The sequence below is a fragment of the Lampetra planeri genome, chromosome 32 (assembly GCF_965212315.1).
Source record: "Lampetra planeri chromosome 32, kcLamPlan1.2.h2, whole genome shotgun sequence".
Lineage (NCBI taxonomy): Eukaryota > Metazoa > Chordata > Hyperoartia > Petromyzontiformes > Petromyzontidae > Lampetra > Lampetra planeri.
The window spans coordinates 177,913-204,562 of record NC_136138.1 but is presented as its reverse complement, the minus strand read 5'-3'; the positions used below and the strand labels follow the sequence as shown (position 1 = coordinate 204,562).

Below are 26,650 nucleotides of genomic sequence, written 5' to 3'. Positions count from 1 at the left end.
TGCGTAGGGTGCGCCCGAAGAAAACCGCCACCATTGGCGGCTAATCCACCGCTGCAATCCATTCAAGTTTCGCGCACAAACGAATTGGTTGCGTTAGACATCTTGGGGCCCTTTCCTGCTACGCCGAGGGGAAATAGGTTCCTGCTGGTTGGCGTAGAGTACTTCACCCGATGGCCCATGGCATGGCCACTCGCCAACCAGTCGGCTGCAGCGGTTGCGGACGCCTTCGTCCAGGGTTATGTTTTGGACAAGGGCGCCCCCGAACGCTTGCTGACGGATCAAGGAAAGAATTTTTCGAGCGTTTTGTTGCGCGAGGTGTGCGATCTGTTGGGTACAAAGAAAGTGCGGACTTCCCCGTACCACCCGCAGACTGACGGGATGGTTGAGCGTCTGAACAGGACGATTACGTCTATGCTGTGCCAACAGGTCTGCGACGATCAGGTTGATTGGGACTTACAGGTGCCGGGGGTACTCGCGGCCTATCGAATGGCCCCTCATGCGGCGACGGGGTTTTCCCCATTTTTTCTTATGTATGGGCGGGAGGCCGATCCGGCCATGGATGTCCAACTGGGGATTTCCCAGCCACGTGCAAAATCTAAATTGGCAGACCACATCAAATTTAATATCGCCAAATTGGCTGAAGCGCGGGAGGCGGCGAGATTGAATTCGCGGTCTCGGCAAATCGCGAACGAGAGATTGCATGGACGGAGGGTGCATACGCACGATTGGAAACCAGGCGATAAGGCCTGGCTGCATTGTCCACATGCACCGTTGGCTACGTCCCCCAAATTGTTGAGACCTTGGAGGGGACCGGTGGAAATTGTGCGGGTTGCACGACCCCAGAGTATACAGATTAAATGGGGAAAACGCCGTTGGTACGTGCACCCCTCCCGACTGAAGCCCTATGCGGCACCGTGTGACCCCGTTCTGTGCCGTAACGACCGGGCGTGTGATGTGACCGTCGACTCGGGGAGGGATGTGTCGCAGGCTGATCCTCACGTGTCTCCACCTGACCCTCCCCCAGGAGTCTCGGGCCTGACGGCTGCTGACCGTCGGGAACCGGAACCCCGCGGCACGCGCGGGTCCCCGATGCCTGGCCCGTGCCTTCCTGAACTGCCGGCACCGCCGGACGGTCAACCGCGTCTGGTGCCGTACGACGGACCGGCAAGGCGGACTCGGGCTAGGGCACAACACTTTTCATGAAGACATTTTTCAACACCGAGCTCGCCCGGTGTTCCCCCTCTGCCGGGGTCATGTCCCGTTCTAGGGACGCTCGGAAAGAATGGGACGCTGCACGAGTCGGTAGAGAAGAAAAAAAAAAAAGAAAAAAAAAAAATATTTTTCTTTTCTGCATACACATTTGGTATTGTCACTCGCCGGATTGTATATATTGTTCTGTTGTTGTGTAGTGGCATTGGTTGATGGTTGCGGATGGCAGTGTTCGCGTTGTGTTGTGTTGTTACGTTGGTTGTTGTTCTTCTTGTTGTGTTACGGGGCACACTGGGGGGAGGGGGTGTTGTATATTTTTATAGCAGCCGGGTCGGCTGCGAGCTATGTGGTAGGGGGTGATCTAGTGGTGGTGTTGACGCGCGCCAACCGTGAGAGTGATGGATCACGGGGCGGCACGGGGTGCGGGGTTGGGCACGCGTTGTGGGCGTGGTATGGACGCGCGCGCCGGGAGTGACGGATGACGGGGCGGCGCGGCGTGGGTGGTGAGGCACGCTGAGATGTGGGAAAACAGGATCGTAGCGAGTGCCCAGTGATTGGTCAAATAGGATGGGTGCTCTCAGCGACGTCCGCAGGTGGGGTATAAAGGGGGACGCGCGAGAGCACTCGTGGTTGTTAACCAGTTGAAGATCGAAGACGGAGTTGAAGAGATAGTGCCCCGAGACCCCTAGTCCCGCTGTCCTTGTAGGGACCGGGGCCCTGTGTGGCTCGGAGGCGAGACTGTGGGACCCGTGGTTCGACGCCCACGTGGGTCGGGACTGGGGGACCCACAGTCGAGACGGACACCCCGGCAGGGTGTGTCCCGAGTAGCTCAGTGGGTGTTTGTCACCCGAGTAGCTCAGTGGGCGTTAGTCGCCAGAGTAGCTCAGTGGGCGTTAGTCGCCAGAGTAGCTAAGTGGGTGTTAGTCACCCGAGTAACCAAGTGGGTGTTAGTCACCCGAGTAACCAAGTGGGTGTTAGTCACCCGAGATACTACAGTGGGTGTTAGTCACCCGAGTAACCAAGTGGGTGTTAGTCACCCGGGTAACCAAGTGGGTGTTAGTCACCCGAGTAACCAAGTGGGTGTTAGTCACCCGAGATACTACAGTGGGTGTTAGTCACCCGGGTAACCAAGTGGGTGTTAGTCACCCGAGTAACTGAGTGGGTGTTAGTCACCCGAGATACTACAGTGGGTGTCAGTCGCCTGTGAACCGAAGTTGGTGAAATAAAGAGTGTGCTACCCGTGAAGTCGTCTCCCGCCGAGTTACTACATTACACTTGCGATTATGTTAATGTGTGTAGTTATGATAATTAGGCTCAGCTTCGTTTATCCAGTGTTATATCAATCAGGATAACACGATTATCGATTAAACGTTTATCGATTATCTTAGTGTGTTTATGTTATTTTAGGTCTCCATTTTCATATCTCATCACAGGATACAGTTATCAAGAATAAGACAGTTTTGCATGGACTTGGAAGGAACACTCGATATGCTTCTGTGATAACAATTTGATTCTAAACAATATGTGACATTCTAACATGCAGGTCAAACATGCGTCAATAATTCATGAGCAAGATTATGCAATTAACGAAAATGGATGACTAAAACACTTCTAACAATCGTAACCTCTACCTTTCCACCAGGCATCTCATTAGTTCCCTCACGTATCGATCACAATCGGCGGCTGGCCGAGTTTGAAAACAAGCATGACACACTTCATATGGCGGTAATAAAGCACTTATTGTATCCCAGAGGCGAAAGTATATGTCAGTAGATTCATCGGCAAGTATAAAATCCTTTTAACGGAATGTTTGAGTCAATGGTGGGTGAGGGCGTGTGTGGTGGTATGAGAGCCAATCTGGCTCTGTTTTAATTAATTCTTCAGCGAGACTCTGACAAAGAAACCGGTTTGACAAGATATTCTCTGTGCTTCCTTGAGCCTGTGGGTGTGGAAACGATTCAACCGATTAGGAGATTCCTCTGTCCGTGCGAGTTGCAGCCGAGACTTTCTCCGCTGCGAGGTGAGCGGCGGCGCTTGGCGGCGCTCGGTAGCTGACGGCGCGATGGCGCCTCTCTGCAGCTCTGACGGCGGCGCTCGTTCGGAAGACTTTGACTCTCTTTCTCCACTGCGGGATGACGAGTCGGTTTTGGTTGATGCTGGTTGATCTGGGTGTGTATTAGACACACGGCGCATTCAACAGCGCTGTCCTCCTCCTCACAGCCGTTTGACCAGGCTTTCTCCACTGCTTCGCGCTCTCTGCTTTGCTCGCTTGGCGATCTCCGCCTTTCCTGCGGGTTGTTCGCTGGTCGTCACTTTGACGAGGAGCGATGCTTCGTTCGTGGCAGGGTGGACGTTGGCGTCTTTGTTGTGGCTTCACTCGCAGCTCGGCGACTCAGGGTAGCGATTCTTCTCAGGTGGTGCAGACCTCGGCTTGTTGCTGCACGTCGCTACCCCGCGAACCTCGTCATTCTGGATGACGAAAACTTCTTCGTTGTCGGCGTTGAGATGAGATGGGGCCGACGCCCCGTGACGAGATGGGGCCCAGAGCCCCTGACAAGATGGTTTGAATGGATTTTTCCTCGGCTTATATCGGGAAATTCCACTCAGTTTTCCCGAGTTGTTCAAAGGCTGTCATAAAACCTTCCTGTGGGGGTGAAGTTGTGTGTTCGTGTGTGTCGTGTCCGTCCGTGTGTGTTTGTCCGTGTGTTTTAGTCCGTATGTTTATTAGCTTTGAAGACCAGCTGTGTAATCGTTCTGGGAGGAGGGGTGGGGGCCTCGCGACGGCGCCACCTCATTATCCATTAACCAGACCGATGGTCCGCGTTCGCATCGAGTTATATAAAAAAAATATTCTAATCCATGTTTTTGTTACTGAATAATATTTGTCGCGAAAACCTACGCGTTAAGCGAGCTTAATTATTCCCTCCCTTGCTCGGGGATCATATCTTTTGTCTCACACAGCTTAAGTTGTTTTGGTTTGGAAGTTGAAATGCGATTTATTTGTTGCTTGGTTCCATTGTGACTTGATTGCGAGCGACCCTGATTATGCCGTAACCGTGTTCACGGTGTTTCATCATGGCCTGATCTCCCCATAAAAATGTTATTTGCTCGCGTGTGCAATTTTTGCTGTCCGTGTTGCGAGAAGACAAAGACGGTTGTTTCCACGGTGGAAGCACCTGGCGCATGCGCTTATTTATTTATCTTCGGAGGCATGTGTTCCAACCTTTATTGGGGCACTCCTGGCCCCTGGTGTGTGGGTGTGGAGATCCTCTTCCGGAAAACAAAGACGGCCGTGTTGCGTTTGGTTAATTATGAGAGACTTCTCCGCCCTTAGCTCCTCTAGGAGATCCACTTTAATTCCGTACTTATTATTTGACTTCTTGTGATTATTTAATCTGATATCCCGGCTAGGAATTTTTGTTTTGGAGCGACCCAAGCCATAATTATTCTTTGATGCTTCGGCCCGGCCGCGTAGAAACTACCAAGTGTATATAATGTCTGTATGGAATTAATACATGAGGATTCAAACCCGTCTGTGTTTTTTTTGTTGTCGATGCTATTTCCTTTGTTAAGAATATAATTATCTCTTCCTCCGTGGTGCCTGGTTTTGTAAGAAAATGTAACGAAAGGATGTCATTCTAACCCTCCGCCTGCCATTCCCCCCTCCCTTGTTCCTCTTGTGTGAAATTAGGGGAGTTTTTATGACCCTTATTGCCCTCTTTCATGCCCTCTAGTCTTTTGAGGTGAGGTATGCGCATCTGTGGAAGTGTGGGGGCGTGTCCGTTCCCACGTTGCCGCGTGTCTATAAAAAAAACGATATTATATATGTTGGTAGAATAATTCTTTAAAAAAATAATATTTAAAAAAATAAAAAGGGGGTATATACACAACAGTCCGCCCTTTTGAAAATTATCAGGGGTCGATTTGGCCACTGGCGAATTTTCAAACAAAGTAATGCCCCCTTTTTTGTCATGAATCCCATCAGCCGCCCTTACTCTCGGCGGTTATTTCTTACGACGCGCGTGCACGTATTACGATCTTAACCTGGTTACATTTGAAATAAGCAAATAAAATAAACAACACGTTAAACATCGATAGTGCGTTACATCGGTTCTCATCCATCATAACTACGGCGAATATTCATTTTTGTTTTTGTTAAATCCTAGGAAACGCTAGGTAGCGGTTTCGGACGCATTTCTTACGACGCGCGCGCACGTATTACGATCTTGATATGGTTACATTTGAATTGAGCAAAGAAAATTAAACAAACGTTAAACATTGATTTTGCGTTACATCGGTTCTCATACATCATAACTCCGACGAATATTCATTTTTGTTTTTGCTTAACATGGTTACATTTGAATTAAGCAAAGAAAATAACAACACGTTAAACATCGATATCACCAGTTACATCGGTTCTCATATATCATAACTCCGACGAATATTCATTTTTGTTTTTGTTAAATCCTGGGAAACGCTAGGTAGCGGTTTCAAACGCATTTATGCGTTACCTTCCTCATGTTGCCTGGTTTACCACTTATCACTTTGATAATTCGATCACGGTTTTCGGGTTCGTTTTTGTAGTTTCCTCTCTCACTCTCTCGCGTCGTGGGAGTGTGTGGTGAAAAATTGTGCTGCACATAACCAGAATTCGCGCACACGACCAACTTTGACACTTGGTTCGTGGCATTCGCTCTCTCTGCGATCACATGCACATTTGCCGAGTCAGTGTGTCGATTTAATTCTGTGCCTCGTAATGTTGCCCTCTTTGTTTTTACGAGTGTGTTAGATTCCAACACCATTCCCGATATGTCATGAACATTCGTCTCAATTTTAGCACTCCGATCCGCATAAATTTTGGTTTCCCTTGGATATTTTTCATTCAAAGGCTCACGCCTGCGCTCCTCAGGGCGTGTCTCTGTGTTCTCTCTTTGTCTCTGCTGTCTGTTATCTACTGTCCGATCACACTTCAATTCAGCCCTGTCCTTGCATTCGATTTGCGCGTCATTTACGGGAGCACTGTCCGCGTTTCTTACCGCATCGTATGCATTTGATGTTTCCCGGTCGTGGTGGTATTTGCCCGCCCTGTCACTTGCAGCCTGCTTTAATTTCCCAATGAGGCCAGGATTTAACAAAACTTCAGCGTGCGTGGCGCGTATGGGCTGCTCGCTCTCAATCACTGTGGGTGGTTCATCACGTATTTGGACCGCATTCTGTGTTATTCCTCTATTCCCTCCTGGTATAGCCGGTGGAGAAATTGGTCGGAATTGGACCGATTGTGTTTGACCTCCCATTCTGCGATTCTCCTGAATGTTCGCATCCATACCTCCGCAGTCTGTGTACCACCTTCCCGCTAGATGGTTATCTTGCCATCTTTGTGTGTAATTTGAACCTTGCGTGTGTCGTGGGATGGGGTGTTGATATGGTTCTGCTCTGAACCTCTCCCTCCTACGATTCTCGTACATTTTTGGCCCAGTGTTTTTCTCATTTGGGTGCCAAATTTTTCCTGGATTGTTACTTCGCCATCTTTGTGCGTAATTTTGACCTTGCGTATGTCGTGGCATGGGGTGTTGATATGATTCTGCCCTTGGTCTCCACATTCTGCGATTCTCCTGAATGTTCGCCTCCGTACCTCCGCAGTCTGTGTACCACCTTCTCGCTAGATGGTTATCTCGCCATCTTTGTGAGTAATTTTGACCTTGCGTGTGTCGTGACATGGGGTGTTGATATGGTTCTGCTCTGAACCTCCCCCTGCGATTCTCCTGAATGTTCGCCTTTGTGCCGCTCTCATTCTCGTGCCCCCCTCTCTCTGGGTTATTTTGCCATGTGTGCGTGCGTCTTTGCTCCTCCCTGCATTGTGGGACTGCTCGGTGATTTTTATTCCTCTCTGAGAGGCTGGGTTCCTTATCCCTCTCCCTGTGTTCTGGATCCGAATTATGATTCTTAGCTCTGTATAACCATGCCATGTACGCCTTGCTCTCTATGCGGCGTAAGGATGCGGTTTCTGGATTCAAAACCATTTTCACCCTTTCTGTAATCTCTGGGCTCAAGGATTCAAAAAACATAATTTTGAACATTTTATCTTCTTCGTGGTATTGATTCACATCGCCTGCGTAATACGCTCTTTTAAATTGTAAAAGGTAGTCACGTGGGTCTTGGTCCATGCCCTGGGTCATCGATTTTACCGCATAAAACCTCTCAGTGAGTGTCGAATATTCTCCAAACTTCCGAATCACTGCCAGGCTCAGTTGTTTAAAATCATTTCTAACCTTGTGTGGTAGTGACTTTACCCATGGTATAGATTCTCTATGTAAGCTTCGTTTCAACAAACTCGCTTTTTCATCCCGTCTCCTCAGCCCTCTAATCATTGTCTCCTCTTCTACTGTTCGATATGTGTGTGTATATCCATAGTCTGATTGTTTGGGTCAAAATCGGGAATTCTGACAAGAGCCTTGTCCATCAATTTAAGGGTTTTACTGTTGAATAGGTATTCCGAAAGTTGATCGCCGTCAGCGTCATCATCAAACAAGTTATCATCAGGCAATCTGTCACTTTGGTCTGTGCTGTGTCGGGCGTGTTTCAGCGGCGTGCATTTTTTGTGTGCGCGCCCAGTGCTGTGTCGCTCGTGTTGCCATTTCCCTTCAGTTTTTGCCTCTGCCCTTAGTGAGGAATGTCCTGGTAGCTTTACTTTAACTTTTGTGCGATCAGTCCCTGGACTCTGTCCACGTACCCAAGAGTGTGATTTAATGTTACTTCCATATTTATTCTGTGGATCAACGTCTGTGAGTTTCGCTGGTGTCGCGAGCACTGATTTCTCTTCCCTCTCGAGGGTGTGAGGACATTTCTCCTCGTTTATTAGAGACGATTTCTCTCCCGTTTTCTTTCCAAAATTTTCCTCATTCCACAATCCCTGTCTGTATGGCTGTGTGGGAAGACATGAGTCCTGTCCTGCCTTCTCTGCAGTTTTTGCATCGTGTTCGCCTTCGTTACATTTTATCCAGTCAATTAGTTTCCCCCGAGGTGTGTTCGTGTTATCGATACAGCTCCCTTCCCATATGTCTCTCTGACTGTACTGCTTTGTAACAGATCGATCGGTACGTTTTAATACGAGCTCCCAGTACCCCGTAACCCATTCAAAAATTATTTTTAATCCAAGCATCTCAAGTGTGGCGGGAGTTACTTTGACATTTCCTTTCAGAGTGCATATAAAACAATTATCTCACAGAGTGTAGTCAATTTGACTCGAGCAATTCTGTTATATTCCGATTCAGAGTGCGTACCTCTAACCGCATTTATCACAGGATGCAATCGGTTTGATACGATATTATCTTAATTCCACTGTCTCTGTTTCAACCTGCTATTCTGGGTTTTAACCTTAGAGGGCGTTTTTTTTTGTTTTACGCCCGTTTACAATCACCATGCAATGTTCGATCCCGATATTCTGGTTAACGCGTAGTGATTCATTCCATCATCCATGCAAAACACTGTCTGCGAGAGATCCCGGACGACGCCACCCATTATGTTGTATGTGTTGGGTTATGAAATTTTGATTAAAATTTGTTTTTAAAAAAATGCGCAAATTGCATTAATTATGTTAATGTGTGTATTAATATGCATAAATTATGATAATGTGAGTAATTATATGCATAAATTATGATAATCACAGAGATAATCGGAGTAATTTATGCGGATGCTTGCGATTATGTTAATGTGTGTAGTTATGATAATTAGGCTCAGCTTCGTTTATCCAGTGTTATATCAATCAGGATAACACGATTATCATCGATTAAACGTTTATCGATTATCTTAGTGTGTTTATGTTATTTTAGGTCTCCATTTTCATATCTCATCACAGGATACAGTTATCAAGAATAAGACAGTTTTGCATGGACTTGGAAGGAACACTCGATATGCTTCTGTGATAACAATTTGATTCTAAACAATATGTGACATTCTAACATGCAGGTCAAACATGCGTCAATAATTCATGAGCAAGATTATGCAATTAACGAAAATGGATGACTAAAACACTTCTAACAATCGTAACCTCTACCTTTCCACCAGGCATCTCATTAGTTCCCTCACGTATCGATCACAATCGGCGACTGGCCGAGTTTGAAAACAAGCATGACACACTTCATATGGCGGTAATAAAGCACTTATTGTATCCCAGAGGCGAAAGTATATGTCAGTAGATTCATCGGCAAGTATAAAATCCTTTTAACGGAATGTTTGAGTCAATGGTGGGTGAGGGCGTGTGTGGTGGTATGAGAGCCAATCTGGCTCTGTTTTAATTAATTCTTCAGCGAGACTCTGACAAAGAAACCGGTTTGACAAGATATTCTCTGTGCTTCCTTGAGCCTGTGGGTGTGGAAACGATTCAACCGATTAGGAGATTCCTCTGTCCGTGCGAGTTGCAGCCGAGACTTTCTCCGCTGCGAGGTGAGCGGCGGCGCTTGGCGGCGCTCGGTAGCTGACGGCGCGATGGCGCCTCTCTGCAGCTCTGACGGCGGCCCTCGTTCGGAAGACTTTGACTCTCTTTCTCCACTGCGGGATGACGAGTCGGTTTTGGTTGATGCTGGTTGATCTGGGTGTGTATTAGACACACGGCGCATTCAACAGCGCTGTCCTCCTCCTCACAGCCGTTTGACCAGGCTTTCTCCACTGCTTCGCGCTCTCTGCTTTGCTCGCTTGGCGATCTCCGCCTTTCCTGCGGGTTGTTCGCTGGTCGTCACTTTGACGAGGAGCGATGCTTCGTTCGTGGCAGGGTGGACGTTGGCGTCTTTGTTGTGGCTTCACTCGCAGCTCGGCGACTCAGGGTAGCGATTCTTCTCAGGTGGTGCAGACCTCGGCTTGTTGCTGCACGTCGCTACCCCGCGAACCTCGTCATTCTGGATGACGAAAACTTCTTCGTTGTCAATCTTAATTTTTAGAACTTTCGTGACTGCATGAATTATTATTTGTTTCTTTCGGTTAAGTCACGTCTAAAGATAAAATAATAAATTAAATTAAATAATAGAATACGACGTTTCGATTGCAACACAAGCAATCATCATCAGGTATAATGAAATAGCGACATAAAATCTAACCAGAAAACTATAGACAGACATATTAGCAGACAGATATCACCAAGATACATAGAGAGAGCAACACAAGTAACAGAGAGAGGTGGTCGTCTCTGTGGGGTGGCCTTAAATAGACAGAGGAGGGCGGACGCAGAGAGAGGGAGGGGGGTTAGAGAAAAAAATTAGCATATCAATGAGTGGACAACAAAACGTGGTGCTGCAAGTGCGATGACACGGCAAGCAAGCCTGAAAATCATGAGAAGGACACACTAAAATTAAATAACCTAGTAAAATATCGAAATGTAATCTAATACAACACAGAGGGTCGGTCAACACACAATTAACGCATAGCCTGGTTGATTACGTATTTCAAACATTGCTAAGTTAGAATTTAAGTGTGAACATTCCAAAGAAAGGACACAGGCAGAGAGAGAGCAAGTAGTCAGAGAGAGAGAAAAAAGAAGATAAGTTTAAAACTTCCCCGTAGAAGTGGTTCAATCTTAATTTTTAGAACTTTCGTGACTGCATGAATTATTATTTGTTTCTTTCGGTTAAGTCACGTCTAAAGATAAAATAATAAATTAAATTAAATAATAGAATACGACGTTTCGATTGCAACACAAGCAATCATCATCAGGTATAATGAAATAGCGACATAAAATCTAACCAGAAAACTATAGACAGACATATTAGCAGACAGATATCACCAAGATACATAGAGAGAGCAACACAAGTAACAGAGAGAGGTGGTCGTCTCTGTGGGGTGGCCTTAAATAGACAGAGGAGGGCGGACGCAGAGAGAGGGAGGGGGGTTAGAGAAAAAAAATTAGCATATCAATGAATGGACAACAAAACGTGGTGCTGCAAGTGCGATGACACGGCAAGCAAGCCTGAAAATCATGAGAAGGACACACTAAAATTAAATAACCTAGTAAAATATCGAAATGTAATCTAATACAACACAGAGGGTCGGTCAACACACAATTAACGCATAGCCTGGTTGATTACGTATTTCAAACATTGCTAAGTTAGAATTTAAGTGTGAACATTCCAAAGAAAGGACACAGGCAGAGAGAGAGCAAGTAGTCAGAGAGAGAGAAAAAAGAAGATAAGTTTAAAACTTCCCCGTAGAAGTGGTTCAATCTTAATTTTTAGAACTTTCGTGACTGCATGAATTATTATTTGTTTCTTTCGGTTAAGTCACGTCTAAAGATAAAATAATAAATTAAATTAAATAATAGAATACGACGTTTCGATTGCAACACAAGCAATCATCATCAGGTATAATGAAATAGCGACATAAAATCTAACCAGAAAACTATAGACAGACATATTAGCAGACAGATATCACCAAGATACATAGAGAGAGCAACACAAGTAACAGAGAGAGGTGGTCGTCTCTGTGGGGTGGCCTTAAATAGACAGAGGAGGGCGGACGCAGAGAGAGGGAGGGGGGTTAGAGAAAAAAATTAGCATATCAATGAGTGGACAACAAAACGTGGTGCTGCAAGTGCGATGACACGGCAAGCAAGCCTGAAAATCATGAGAAGGACACACTAAAATTAAATAACCTAGTAAAATATCGAAATGTAATCTAATACAACACAGAGGGTCGGTCAACACACAATTAACGCATAGCCTGGTTGATTACGTATTTCAAACATTGCTAAGTTAGAATTTAAGTGTGAACATTCCAAAGAAAGGACACAGGCAGAGAGAGAGCAAGTAGTCAGAGAGAGAGAAAAAAGAAGATAAGTTTAAAACTTCCCCGTAGAAGTGGTTCAATCTTAATTTTTAGAACTTTCGTTGTCGGCGTTGAGATGAGATGGGGCCGACGCCCCGTGACGAGATGGGGCCCAGAGCCCCTGACGAGATAGTTTGAATGGATTTTTCCTCGGCTTATATCGGGAAATTCCACTCAGTTTTCCCGAGTTGTTCAAAGGCTGTCATAAAACCTTCCTGTGGGGGTGAAGTTGTGTGTTCGTGTGTGTCGTGTCCGTCCGTGTGTGTTTGTCCGTGTGTTTTAGTCCGTATGTTTATTAGCTTTGAAGACCAGCTGTGTAATCGTTCTGGGAGGAGGGGTGGGGGCCTCGCGACGGCGCCACCTCATTATCCATTAACCAGACCGATGGTCTGCGTTCGCATCGAGTTATATAAAAAAAAATATTCTAATCCATGTTTTTGTTACTGAATAATATTTGTCGCGAAAACCTACGCGTTAAGCGAGCTTAATTATTCCCTCCCTTGCTCGGGGATCATATCTTTTGTCTCACACAGCTTAAGTTGTTTTGGTTTGGAAGTTGAAATGCGACTTATTTGTTGCTTGGTTACATTGTGACTTGATTGCGAGCGACCCTGATTATGCCGTAACCGTGTTCACCGTGTTTCATCATGGCCTGATCTCCCCATAAAAATGTTATTTGCTCGCGTGTGCAATTTTTGCTGTCCGTGTTGCGGGGAGACAAAGACGGTTGTTTCCACGGTGGAAGCACCTGGCGCATGTGCTTATTTATTTATCTTCGGAGGCATGTGTTCCAACCTTTATTGGGGCACTCCTGGCCCCTGGTGTGTGGGTGTGGAGATCCTCTTCGGGAAAACAAAGACGGCCGTGTTGCGTTTGGTTAATTATGAGAGACTTCTCCGCCCTTAGCTCCTCTAGGAGATCCACTTTAATTCCGTACTTATTATTTGACTTCTTGTGATTATTTTATCTGATATCCCGGCTAGGAATTTTTGTTTTGGAGCGACCCAAGCCATAATTATTCTTTGATGCTTCGGCCCGGCCGCGTAGAAACTACCAAGTGTATATAATGTCCGTATGGAATTAATGCATGAGGATTCAAACCCGTCTGTGTCTTTTTTTGTTGTCGATGCTATTTCCTTTGTTAAGAATATAATTATCTCTTCCTCCGTGGTGCCTGGTTTTGTAAGAAAATGTAACGAAAGGATGTCATTCTAACCCTCCGCCTGCCATTCCCCCCTCCCTTGTTCCTCTTGTGTGAAATTAGGGGAGTTTTTATGACCCTTATTACCCTCTTTCATGCCCTCTAGTCTTTTGAGGTGAGGTATGCGCATCTGTGGAAGTGTGGGGGCATGTCCGTTCCCACGTTGCCGCGTGTCTATTAAAAAAAACGATATTATATATGTTGGCAGAATAATTCTTAAAAAAAATAATATTAAAAAAAATAAAAAGGGGGTATATACACAACAGTGTGGCCCTGCTGTGTGTGTGGCCGTGCTGTGTGTGGGGCCCTGCTGTGTGTGGCCGTGCTGTGTGTGGGGCCGTGCTGTGTGTGTGGCCTTGCTGTGTGTGGCCGTGCTGTGTGTGTGGCCGTGCTGTGTGTGGGGCCGTGCTGTGTGTGTGGCCGTGCTGTGTGTGTGGCCCTGCTGTGTGTGGGGCCCTGCTGTGTGTGGGGCCCTGCTGTGTGTGTGGCCGTGCTGTGTGTGGCCGTGCTGTGTGTGGGGCCCTGCTGTGTGTGGGGCCCTGCTGTGTGTGTGGCCCTGCTGTGTGTGGCCCTGCTGTGTGTGGCCCTGCTGTGTGTGGCCCTGCTGTGTGTGTGGCCGTGCTGTGTGTGGCCCCGCTGTGTGTGGCCGTGCTGTGTGTGGGGCCGTGCTGTGTGTGGCCCTGCTGTGTGTGGCCGTGCTGTGTGTGGCCCTGCTGTGTGGGGCCCTGCTGTGTGGGGCCCTGCTGTGTGTGGCCCTGCTGTGTGTGTGGCCATGCTGTGTGTGTGGCCGTGCTGTGTGTGGCCGTGCTCTGTGTGGCCATGCTGTGTGCGTGGCCGCGCAGTGAGCCGACCCGTGCCGTGCTGTATGTGTGTGGCTGGCACACAGGAGGCTTCTTCACGCCGTGCGTGTCGTGCTTCTGCACGTCATGTTGCCACCTACGTGACGATGAAGCGTACCGCACGAGGGGAGAACCACCACGGGACTACAGCCTGCCTCTCGGATGGGTACACTTCACCCTCCGGTGAGTACTGCATGTGCCAGCCGAGCGTGTCCGTCAGCCCCTGCTTCGTGGAGGGGTCGCTGCTTCTCCTCAACTGCCCCTGCTGTGTGGAAATCCCTCTGTCCTGATATCCGTGATATTGAGTCGAGACATTTCCACTTTATTTTCTCCTCATGATCGAGTACCATTAGCTCAGATGGTAGAGTGCTCGCGAAGCATGCGAGAGGCAGTGAGGTCTATGTCCGCATCCAGCACATGAACTACATTGGGGCAGTGAGTGGCGGCAATGCGTTCGCCACTTGTTGCAGAGGTTAGAGGTTAGAAACTGGCAGGCCACCTTTCTTAATCCTGCCGATATATTATCCGTAAATTACTCGCCTCCCGCTGCACAGTGGGCGAAAAATATCTCTTGACTTCATTGGAAACGAGAAAGGCCATTGTGTGTTGGCGCCATTGTCCACATTTGCTACATTTGAAACATTACCCACAAGTGATTCGATTGAGACAACACACCGCAACATCGCCCCCCGACTGTGACGCTACTGCAGACTATGTGAAACATGGTGCCTTTGTGATAACCTTGCGCTTTAAGAAATGCCGCGACTACCAAATTACAAGATTATTATTACGTGGACTGTTCACCCAGATAGGTGCTCGCTAACAGCACTTGACCTAAAAGTCTATTGGGGCTATAAGGGTGATCTTTGTCTTGTCAGGCTTTAACACTCTCTGTCGACCCGTATAGCGTCGCCTTTACAATAGATGTGCCGTGTTGTTCTCTATTAATATGATTCTCAGTCGTACTCAATCAGAGCATATGACATCTCTGTCATTTTATGCCAATGATTCTCTCAAACCTACAAGTCTCTACTCATACTCTTTGGTTCTTTCGGTAAAGTCACGTAGTTAGAAATAAAATATAACAAATCACGACATTTTGATTGCAACACAAGCAATATTCATCAGGTGTGACAACCACAGCAAGAAAAAAATTGCTGAAGTGGTCTCTGTATATTAGAACTGAGTTTAAAGCTATAACGCTAAATTATTAATATTAATTGTAACTATTATGATGCAATTTTTATTTTTTGTTGCACTAGTCATGGTGATCCACATCTGAAAAATATTGAAGTTAACATCTCAACCATGAACACCTTTATTTTAACTTGTATACAGGCGTTACAAGTTTGGTATGATCATGCTTATAGTCTATGCTTGTGTCCTCATGGTAGTGTATGTGGGTACTTGGGTATGCGCATTTTAGAGTGATATTCTGCTCTTATGAGCGTTGAGGCATTGTTGCTCATCTTTACATCCCTGAGCCTGTGGTTAAAATTCCACAATCCTATGGCAGGAGCAAGGCTATCCATAGAACAATGACTGTTGACTTCTCCAAAAGTGGTACTTATTTGATCAACTCCAGAGGGATGATGGGCTGTATGTATGTTGAACTTCTTTCTGACACCTTCCATGTTTCCTGTTGAATGTGTCAGGACGAATCCCCGTAGCGACGCGACCTTCCTCAAGCGGTGGCACGTAGCTTATCATGGGGCCAGCATAGGTGATGTTCGGCGCTCACTCGACCACGGAGAGCTGTATGCAGGTTCGCTGCACTACTGTGCACACATACCACTCACAACACGTACCCTGCACCCACACACACCACTCACAACACATACCCTGCACGCACTTACGAAATGCACCATGCACTCACACACCTCACTCAGAACATGTACCCTGCACTCACACCCCACTCACAACACGTACCCTGCACTCACACCCCACTCACAACACGTACCCTGCACTCACACACAACCCTCACACACCCCACTCACACGTACCCTGCATTCACACACAACACTCACACCACTCACAACACGTACCCTGCAGTGAACACACACCCCACTCACAACACGTACCCTGCACTCGCACACACCACTCACACCACTCACACCACTCACAACACGTACCCTGCAGTGAACACACACATCACTCACAACACGTACCTTGCACTCGCACACAACACTCACACCCCACTCATAACACGTACCCTGCACTCACACACACCACTCACAACACATACCCTGCATTCACACACAACACTCACACCACTCACAACACGTACCCTGCAGTGAACACACACCCCACTCACAACCCGTACCCTGCACTCGCACACCGCACTCACACCACGTACCCTTCCACTCACACACCACACACACCACTCACAACACGTACCCTGCAGTGAACACACACATCACTCACAACACGTACACTGCGGTCCACACACTCACCACTCACAACATATGCCCTTGAGTGCACACACACTACTCACAACACGTACCCTGTTGGGCAGACACTCTAACACACCACTCAACACTTATCCTACTCACAAAACTAACCACGCTCACTGTCACACTCAGTACTAAACCGGGACTGCAGGTCACGTGACGTGTATTATCAGCATTAAATTGCAGCCCGCAAGCCTGCATTGCTTCTCACAGTGTGAGTTAATTTTTTTCTCTTAAGTTGTTCAAATGTAGAGAGATCCCGCAAAGAAACTCGTGATGCGCAGGGACGGTCTATCTACCCATTTTCTTTGAATAACTCATTTTCCACGTACGGTTTGTGTGTGTGTCATGCCTCTATCCAGCCTTACAGCCCTGCAATTGTGTCCCATCTTTGCCCCCCCAGCTTCAAAATGCCCCCTCTTTGCACAGAAGATGAAGACAGATGAAAGCGGTGCGCACACGGCCACTGAAGGCCAGGCTGCGGTCCAGGGTGACGTCGTAACGGGGCTGCTCACGGCGGCCGTGCGACTGTCTCCATCTCTCCCGCATGCGAGCCGCGACTGCAGCTACATCACGTGCGTTGCTCTGTGCGTTTAGACCAGGGTTGGGGGACCTTTTTTCTGCCAAGGGCCATTTGGATATTTATAACATCATTCGCGGGCCATACAAAATTCAATTTATGTTGCTATGAAAAAAGCGCCTAGATTTATTGAATTTCGAGTCGTACGGTTGCCTTGGCAGGGCCAGACCAAATGATTTCACGGGCCTTATACGGCCCGCGGGCCGGACGTTCCCCACCTCTGGTTTAGACGGTCGTTCGTGCGTGTGTAGTGATGGGAGCGGTAGTGTAGTAGCTGTTTGCACTATGCTGCGCTACAAAGCTGCGACCCGAGTTAAATTCCCATTCACGACCCCTCGGTCGACTCATCCTCAAATCACAAATCAGTATCTGGTGCGGTGTGTAAACATCGCCACCAGGGAGACCAAGGTGGTCGGGCATGGTGCTGGCCACCCATCCCCTCGTGTGCCGTGCTGGCCTTCAGAGGCGTTCGATAACAGCACTTTCCCCAACAGTCTGTTAAGGCTATATGGGGGACCTTTATCTTTGTGTACGAGGCGGTGACGTCGCCTAGTAGGAGCCTATTTGCCGCTTGTTGCAGGGCGACCGCCAGTTCGGGCCCGGCGGTCACACTGGTTATTACCGTGGGTGTACTCGCTGTAGCAAAGCACACGCTGTCTGCTTCAAATTGGACTTTAAAATCCCGTTCTGTCATTCTAAAATAGTAGGCTATTGTGTGTCGGTGTCATGGTTCAGATTTTATAAGTTTCTAAAGTTACTTTCAAATTACTCAATTGGGATTCTACCCGAGCCTCTAACTGGTGAAAGGCAATGTCACCTTGACTTAAAGCAGGGATAGCTAAAAAATAAAATGCTCAGCTCTGTTATTGTTTTCCTACCAGGGTAGTTAAAATTGGTTGGTTTGCATTGCCGATAACTGGACATTTTTTTTTAAATAATTTTCTTCTGCGCATATAGGAACGTCTCGAGCAATCAGCATAACAATACACCCTGCTACGTGAGAAACAATTGTAATTTAAGTTTCTCAAATCACCCCACCTCTCTCCACTCGCCACAGTCGTAACAGCAGGTCGGTTGTGGTGGGGTAAAGTGTGGTGGGGTAAAGTGTGGGTACACCCATCTCTTCCTAATAAAATCCACTGGAAACATTTACTGGTTTTTGACTTTAGGAACCAGTATTCGATTATCAAACAGGTTATCATTTAACGACCTTACTCCCTTTGCCAATTCTCTTTCCTTCGCTTCAGCCTCATCCGCACGGCATTGCCTTTCTCTCTCTAGGTTCCGCGACCCCAAGACTCAGAGCATGCACGGGGCTCGGGTGGCTTTCCAGGTGTGCGTGCGGCCCGGAGCTTACAAGTACAGCGCTCACCCGGCCGTGAACACGGGACACGCCGCACACCCCTTGCAGCCCGCACGCAGCGCGCACGCGTTGACGAACACGTACCCGCCGCACACACAGTCTGCCGCCACGCACTCGAACATACACGCGCCCGACACGCGCTTCCCCAGCTCGGAGATTGAGTGGTTCACCAAAGAGAGGGGCTCCACCATCATCACAGCCTTGCTCATTCGTGTGGAGTGACCGTTTTACAGACGCCACTTCCGAGATCCTTGGACGTATCGCTCCCGGCCGATTTTGTCCGACAATTGTGCAGCGTGAATTATGCTACCACGACTGCGCGATTTCCGAGCAAACGCGTAAAAGACACAGCGGTTTTGCTCTTCTCGGAGCCATGCGATTGTCCTGAAGCAGCTGTGCTCAGTCGACTGTGGTGACTGGCGATGATGGAATTAAGTGACGCTGAAAATAGCAGGAAGCAACTCGTTTACAGCATGGTGCAATAGCGAATATTTCACCAGTAGTTACCTTCCTAGAGGCACCAGCCTGTAGATTTGTGTACAGTTAATGACCTAGATATTTCTGCCATATGTGTAACACCACTGATGTCTACGGAATTTTACTGTTTAATACTCGGAGTCAAAAGCTCGCCATGAAACTTGCTAGTATTTATTTAGCCTAATAGCAATATTTGTTTAATGGGGCAGTATAGCAGTTGCAACAAGTGGCGTTGGAAAGGATGCCCTTGACCTCGATAAGCACTCTGACTTTTCATTAAAGATGTTGATTAGTATTATGTCCTTGGCCGATACGAACAAGCACGCTCATCGTTATCAGTGCAGGACCATGGCCAGGTTGCATCCTTTTGATGCTCGGATGCAACAAAAATGAGCCCAGAACCTCGTGCTCTGACAGGTGGCCCGAGAACAACACAACACGTTGAATTACAAACACACTTTAACATTCGTGAAAATCTGAATAAATTACCTCGTACACAGGCCCTGTGAGTTTACGCATTGTTTTCCGAAACCATCTGTATATGGGGATCATACACACAGGCTGGGTGACTGCACAAATGGCTCAATATACCACGTGTACTCCAGAAGGCTTAGGACATTTATCTGCATGTGCATTCATAATCATAGCCCACTCATAACGTTGTTCCGGTTTCTGAGCTTGTGCATTTTAGAAGCTGATTTTTGAAGCCGAATATTTTAGGCAGAGAGCAGATTCTCACAGTTGGCTGCACGCACCGGCTGGACAGGGAGCGGGGGGTCGTTCATCCTCCCTAGTGGATCACACGGACGGTCTTCCTTGTGCGTGGAGCTGCCGCTTCAGCGGTCCCCGCTGTCTCCACAGCTCAGTGCGAGCCTCAGCTGCAGCCCTTTGTTCCCACCTCCGCTGCTTTTTTCTATCCTGCCCACAATGGAAATCTTGCAGACATTAGTATCAATAACCACTCTTCACTTTGGGGTTTAGCGACCAAGGGGAATGTCCAACAGTAGATGGCGGGATACTACTCGAGCGTATCAATGGCACTGTGTGAGTCTACAGCCAGATTGTGGGATACTGTTAGGGCAGATCTTGGAGGTCATGTGTCTCCCTGTGCAGCTGCTCCGGATATGTTGGAGAACAAAAAGCGTTGGCAAGCGAGGTGCGGTTGTGGCATCAATCGCTTTGTCCATGATGACATCTAGTTGGTGATGTATTGAGAGGTGGCAGTCAAGTCCTAGACATGACGATCGATGTGAATTACGTTCACTCTCGAGGTTGTTACCCTTCGCAAGTGCCTCACATTGTCACAGCCACGTGTATTGTTCTGGTGCCTTATGCATTAAATTATTGGAACGGAGCGTGGAGACGATATGAGACTGGTTTTAAATGGCATTGCACCACAATTTACACGGTTGAACCTTTTAAAATAAGCAGTCGTCGTTCATTGAACTATTGCCAACATGCAAATGTTGCAACAGATTTATACTCGTGCGCGTGATGGGACATGGCTGCTAGAGGTTGAGCGCAGATTTAACCGCATACAGCACGTGAGGTGACGCGAGCAAGCGCCACGTGGGTGCATGCGCAGCACACGTGTGTGTGCACCCGCTGCGCATGCACGTGTGTACCACATGCTTACCCCACGTGCATCGTCGTGTTTGCCGTGCGTGCACGTCAGTGGGCTGGCTAGTGACGTGCAATGATTCTCTTTGCTATTTATACAAAACGGTCGTATGTGTAACATAACCAAGTACAGAGGGAGCGACGTTATTAATACGTACGTTTATTTACAATTGCTTATCCGAATGATTTATTGAACGCTGATTGTTAACGAAACTGGAATTGTTGGTGTCGTGTGCAATAAAGATGAATATTCACGTTTCTTCACGTGGAACTATTGTGCATTTTATCCGTTTAAAAGGTTGTGTAGTTAATGATTTTATATGTGCGTGCATCTAATGTAATACAACTTGGAGAATACTAATTGACATTCAATAAAGATTGTAAAATGTTGTCTTTTAAAAGATAAACTCAAACATTTTGCCCGATAAGTTATTTGACGTATTGTTTATATTGGCATATTCTGCACCGAACATGCTTTGTTGTCATTTCCAGTTGTACGTTGTATGATGTCAACAGAGCATCTAATCCTCAACAGCCATGCTCATTCCACTGCTAGATAAAGGCCTCCCCAAACCATCACATCTCACGATCCTGCGATGTAATCTGGCTAGCACCTGTAATTGAGCTGATTTCATTGCTCCATCTCCCCGGATAATGTTCCGTTCCGTTTCTTCTGCTCCATCACTGCTCTTGACTACCGGTCTCCATCCCTTCTGATGACGTGTCCTGCACAAGTCCACCTACGATATCTCCACAGTTTGGATTAGGCCTCGGCAAGGTAAAAGGTAAAAACAACGAGCCTACATTTAACCTACCTTTTACCCTTACCCCATAAAAATTACCCGATTACAGGGTAATTAATGGGGTAATACACATGAAAAAAGTTTATAACAGGTAAATGCTAGGAATAACGCTTTATTCATATAGAATACTGTCGATTCCAATTTTAAATGGAGGCCACAGACTGCGCCACGGAGCTTTTAGCGAGCAGTAAACGGTACTTACCAGGTAATACTTCGCGCTACCTTTACCCTACCCTTTACCTTACCCCTTGGCATGTCGACACTTTTACCCCGTGAAAAGGGTAAATTACCTTACCTTGCCGAGGCCTAGTTTGGATTATGTCTTTGACCTCCGTATTGTCTCAAATCTACGTGTAACTCAATAAACTAATTAATATTAAAAGTAAACTCATAAAACGTTGCTGGTACATTGCGTTTTGGGAAGATTCTTGTGAGGAAAAGGCACTGTCCACTTAGCAATACATGGGGCAACGGAGTGGCGAGATGTTGGCTACCTCGCCTGGTATACAGGAGGTCTTGGGTTCGATCCCAAGGCCTGTATATCGCACCTCCGATTAGCACGGTTCGCTACGTACAGTGTGAAAGAAGTTCAACATTTATACTTAAGAATTTGCATGTTCTCCCCGTGGTCACATGGATTTTTCTCCGAGTTTCCAAGTTTTTACATCCACATTTAGAAACACGCGTTTAGAATATTTGGCTGCTATAAATAAAACATCGAAATTAGATTTGGCACGGTACATAACATACAAAAGGTTATATTTGGTACTAAAGATGAATTACCGAAGCTACCAATAGGAGCTGTGTACCTTATTAATTGCTCCTGTGGCCAGGGCTATGTTGGTCAGACGGGACGAATGATTAACATAAGACGAAAAGAAAATATTAAATGCCTACAAACATAACTGTCGTCAGTTGCAGAACATGCGTGCCAACAAGAACATTCAATTGATTTTGAGAATGACGTTTTGTGTAAAACTCTTACTGGTCAAGTCTACTTCGAGAATCTTTTAAAATTGAGAGAATTACAAATTAATTTAACCATTCTGATAGCTACAGGCTCAGTGCCGCTTGGAAGCGTCGTATTAAGTATTACACCTTAATTGCATGCCTTTTCAGGGTATCATTTGCTAATTAACTGTGACTAACGCAACCGATAATTATATTTTATGTACGTACTGCATATTTTCAGCTTAACACAGTCTATTGTAATTTTCATAATCACAATCCCTACGTGTTAAATTGGCTGCTATAAATTTCCACGTGCTAAACCAACTTCGTTGAGCTATCATTCTAAGAAGTGCATATGTTTGAACTTCTTTCGCACCGTACGTAGCCAACCGTGCTAATCGGAGGTGCTAATCTAAGTAGAATGTGGAGTACATTTTTATGAAACGTATGTAACAAAAGTTGCATTTCGTTTGGGGTTTTTTTAGTGATAGGAGGAAATCGGAGAACCAGGAGGAAACCCATGCAGAACAGGGGGAGACAACACTCCACACAGAAAGGCACCCGAGTCGGACATCTAACCCAGGGCCTTCTCGCTGTGAGGCACGAGCGTTAACCACCGTCGCCCGTGACTGTCGGGCCGTCGGTGACTCTCAAAGAGCGACTCGCGTGTAAACCATACCGAGTGACACTGACACGGTACGAGTGTAGTGGTGATATGCGCTGGGGTAAGGATCGCGTGCCAGCGCGTAGTGATTGGCTGTGTGTGTTGGTGACGCGCGCTGACGGTGAAGGATCATGGGTCAGCGCGGGGTCATGGGTTATGAGGCGGTGATTGGCTGGGTATCGGTGACACGCGCTGACAGCGAGGGGATTGTGTGGCAGCGCGTGGGGATTGGTCAGCTAAGGAGGTGCTCACGTCGCGGTCCGCATACGCTCCATTTCCCGGGAGCGGAGGCTATATAAGGCGGTGCGCACAGGCGCACGGGGAGTTGGTGACCAGTGAAGACAGAAGACGGAGGAGGAAGAGATAGGGCCCTGAGGCACCTAGTCCCCGCTGTCCTTGTGAGGACCGGGGCCCTGTGTGGCTCAGAGGCGGGACCTTGGGACCCGGGGCCGAACGTCCGTGTGAGGGCCGGCCCGCGGGACCCAGAGGTCGTAACCCACGCCCAAGCTGGGGTGGGTCTGTAGGCTCCACGGACGCTACGGGGCTGGAGTGGCTGTGAGCGTGCACCGTGAGCGTGTAGCGCGAGCGTGCAGCGTGAGCCGTAGTAACCACACGTGTCAAGTGGAATGTGCAGCGTGAGTTGTAGTGACCACACGTGTCAAGTGGAGTGTGTAGTGTGAGAAATAGTGACCACACGTGTTATTGTGGGAAGACAAGATTTAATAAAGTGTGCTACCCGTCAAGTGGTTTCCCGCCGTCATTCCGAATACTTCAACTGGCGTCAGAAGTGAAACAGTCTTCCAGGCATGGATACAAGGAAGACTTGTCGGACTCACGGGATTGACCGCGAGGATAACCTCGACGACTCGGGCCAGCTGGCATCAGGGGGAGAGGACGAGGAGATGCCGACGCCGCAGGACCCACCGGGGGCGCCCGACGGGCGGCTGGGGGCTGATGCCGGACTCCGCGAGGCGCACTCCCGTCTGGCAGAGCTGCTACTCGCCGCGGCGTCCATCCTGGCGGAGATCACCACGTCGGGAGGAGCGGGGACGTCGGCGGACATTCAACAGGCTCGCCTCGCAGATTCCCGCCAAAATGACTTGGCAGTTCCCGCCATTTCAACCACGCGGACATCTTTTGGCGGGAACGGCGAGCGACACGTGGCGGGAGTTCTCCAAGCGCACCCGCTTACGTCATCAGCGCGCGCTACGGACCGCCATCAGCCACCCGCCATAGGGGCCGCCATCTTGCAGACCGACGGTGCGGCGGAGAGGAACCACGTGGCAGAGGACGACTTCATCTTCCAGCAGCGCCTTCCCACGTTGACAGCCTCAAGGCGGAAGGCGGGGACTGGGGCGCATTCCAACGCAGGTTTCTGGCGCATCAAGAAATGTCGGCCTGGTCCGACGCTACGGCGCTGCTGGCACTGCCTGCCATGTTGGACGACGACGCGCTCGCGGCCTTCAGGTCCGCACAGAGGTCGGACCGCTCCACGCTTAAGGCTGCGTTGGGCCTCATGGCCAAGGTCTATGGACCTCCTTCGGCTTGTCGCCATCAGTTTTACGAGCGACGGAAGGCGGACACGGAGACCGCGCTCGCCTACCGCACGGCGTTGTTGGCTCTCGCCGATGCCGCGTTCCCTCGTATGGACGAGGAGGGCCAGGATGCGATGGTCTTGGAGCAACTGCTCAAGTTGGCGCAGGACCTGGGGGTCCCCATCAACACGGCCGACGAAGTCGACATATCTTCATTGCGGGTCGCAACAAGTATACAGGCGCACGAGGTCCTCAAGCGTAAACAGGGGGTCGTCTGCACTGCTGCCGTGGCCTCAGCTCCGGGCCCGGTGGTCACCGAGCCCCAAGTCGTCTGCCCACGGGAGGAGGCGTTCACCGCTGGACGACCGGGGGACTGGAGGTCCGGGGGTCGTTCGCCTCTGCGATCGGCCCGAAAGCTGGAGCAACCGAGACCTCCGACGTCCCTCATCACGTGTTACAACTGCGGCCTCCGGGGCCACGTGGCGTCCGGTTGCCGCGCTCCACGTCAGCGCGCCATGGGACCTCGGCTGGACGACGACCAAGGCCCCAAGTCGTCCCTACTACCCCCGGCAAGTCGCGGCACTTCACATGCTCGGCCTACATGCACGACACACATGGGCCGTCGCTTTGCGGCGGAGGAGGGCCGATTAGGGGTCGGGGATTCGGTTCGGAGAGGGGGGTTCGTGCAGGACCGAGGGGACATTAAATGGTCTGAGTTGGGTCACAGAATAGTGGCTGCGTCGGCGGGTTCATCGGTCGTTACGGGATTCATAGACGGGGTCGAGGTCAGGGTGTTAGTGGACACGGGGGCGTCGGCGACTATAATTTCAGACCTCATTTACAACATTCTCCCCGTCCAATGTCGACCTCTGCTTCCGGTGGACGTGCCATTTTACGCGGCAAATGGGGGCTCTTTGGGCATTGTCAGGCAGATTCGGGCGTCCATTTGCATAGGGAATATTAAATTGTCGGGACCTGTTTTCGTCTCCTCTTCCTTAGCAGTTCCTTGTCTGTTGGGCACAGATTTTTTGGCTAAAATGCCCATTAAAATTCTCATCGATCAACGTTGCATTGAGCTACCATCGGGTCGCCGTATTTCTTTTTTGTCGAATCCTACGGAAATTCGGACGGCGTGCGCTACGATACAAGCGCTGGCGATACAGACCGTGCACGTGCCCCCGGGTTCGCAGATGTTGATTCCCCTCCGGTTGAGGAAGCCATTGGATGGGGAGACCTCGGAACAGGGCGTGCTTTTGGGTCCATCAAATAGGGCTGTCGGAGGTCTGGATTTGTCGGTGGCTCACACGTTGGTTCGGGCTGACAAGGACCCGTTCGTTATGGTTCTAAACGCTGGTTCGCGGCCGGCCGTTATTCAGCAGAGCACTGTGCTTGCTCACGCGGCACGGGTCCCTGCGGAAGAGCGCCTTGTTGCACATGTTGATCCAGTCCCGGCGCAGAAAATTCGATCGGGGGAGGACCTTGAATGGGTCGATTCGCTGTGTGCGGACTCAAAGGATTTGTCAAGGGTACAGTTGGGTGCCCTGCGTGCTTTGCTGATAGAATTCTCTGATGTGTTCAGTAAGCACAAATATGACATTGGGTTTACGGACCTGTTGCGCCACCATATTGAAACAGGCGATGCGGCACCGGTCAGGCAGAATCCCTTCCGGCTGAGTCCTGCTGAGAAGGAACACGTTCAGTCGGCCGTCAACGATATGCTGGCGGCCGACATCATTTCGCCTTCTTCCAGTCCTTGGGGAGCACCTATCGTGCTGGTTAAAAAGCAAGACGGGTCCTTGCGATTTTGTGTAGATTTCCGTCGCCTGAATAAAATCTCCGTGGCTGACGCGTATCCGCTCCCCAGAATGGACGAGTCCCTCGATGCATTGTCTGGTGCGCGATATTTTTCTACTCTTGATTTATTATCGGGATTCTGGCAGCTGCCACTCGACGACGAGTCTAGACCTAAGACAGCATTTCGGACTCCAGGGGGCCTGTTCCAGTTTAACCGGTTACCCATGGGACTTCACTCCGCTCCCGCAACGTTTCAGCGCCTTATGGAGTTGGTTTTGTCGGGTCTGCAATGGGATACTTGCATGATTTACCTAGACGATGTCATTGTTTTCAGTAAAACGGTTGAGAGGGGTGT

The 26,650-nt window shown here is 48.6% G+C and overlaps 1 protein-coding gene across 4 annotated transcripts in view; it reads left to right on the top strand.

Annotated features, from left to right (window-relative positions):
• NEURL4 (neuralized E3 ubiquitin protein ligase 4) overlaps positions 1 to 20,807 on the top strand; it is an 81,198-nt gene extending 60,391 nt beyond the window's left edge. For 3 of the 4 annotated variants that reach the window (XM_078609386.1, XM_078609385.1, XM_078609384.1), the window contains 4 exons: positions 14,106 to 14,241; positions 15,714 to 15,823; positions 16,912 to 17,083; positions 18,370 to 20,807. In XM_078609386.1, the coding sequence (XP_078465512.1) occupies positions 14,106 to 14,241; positions 15,714 to 15,823; positions 16,912 to 17,083; positions 18,370 to 18,673 (722 nt within the window). In that variant the 3' untranslated portion in view covers positions 18,674 to 20,807. Of the gene's footprint in view, positions 1 to 14,105; positions 14,242 to 15,713; positions 15,824 to 16,911; positions 17,084 to 18,369 lie in introns of those variants that run through there. The other variant, XM_078609387.1, reaches the window with a different exon arrangement.
• Positions 20,808 to 26,650: the final 5,843 nt, after the last annotated feature.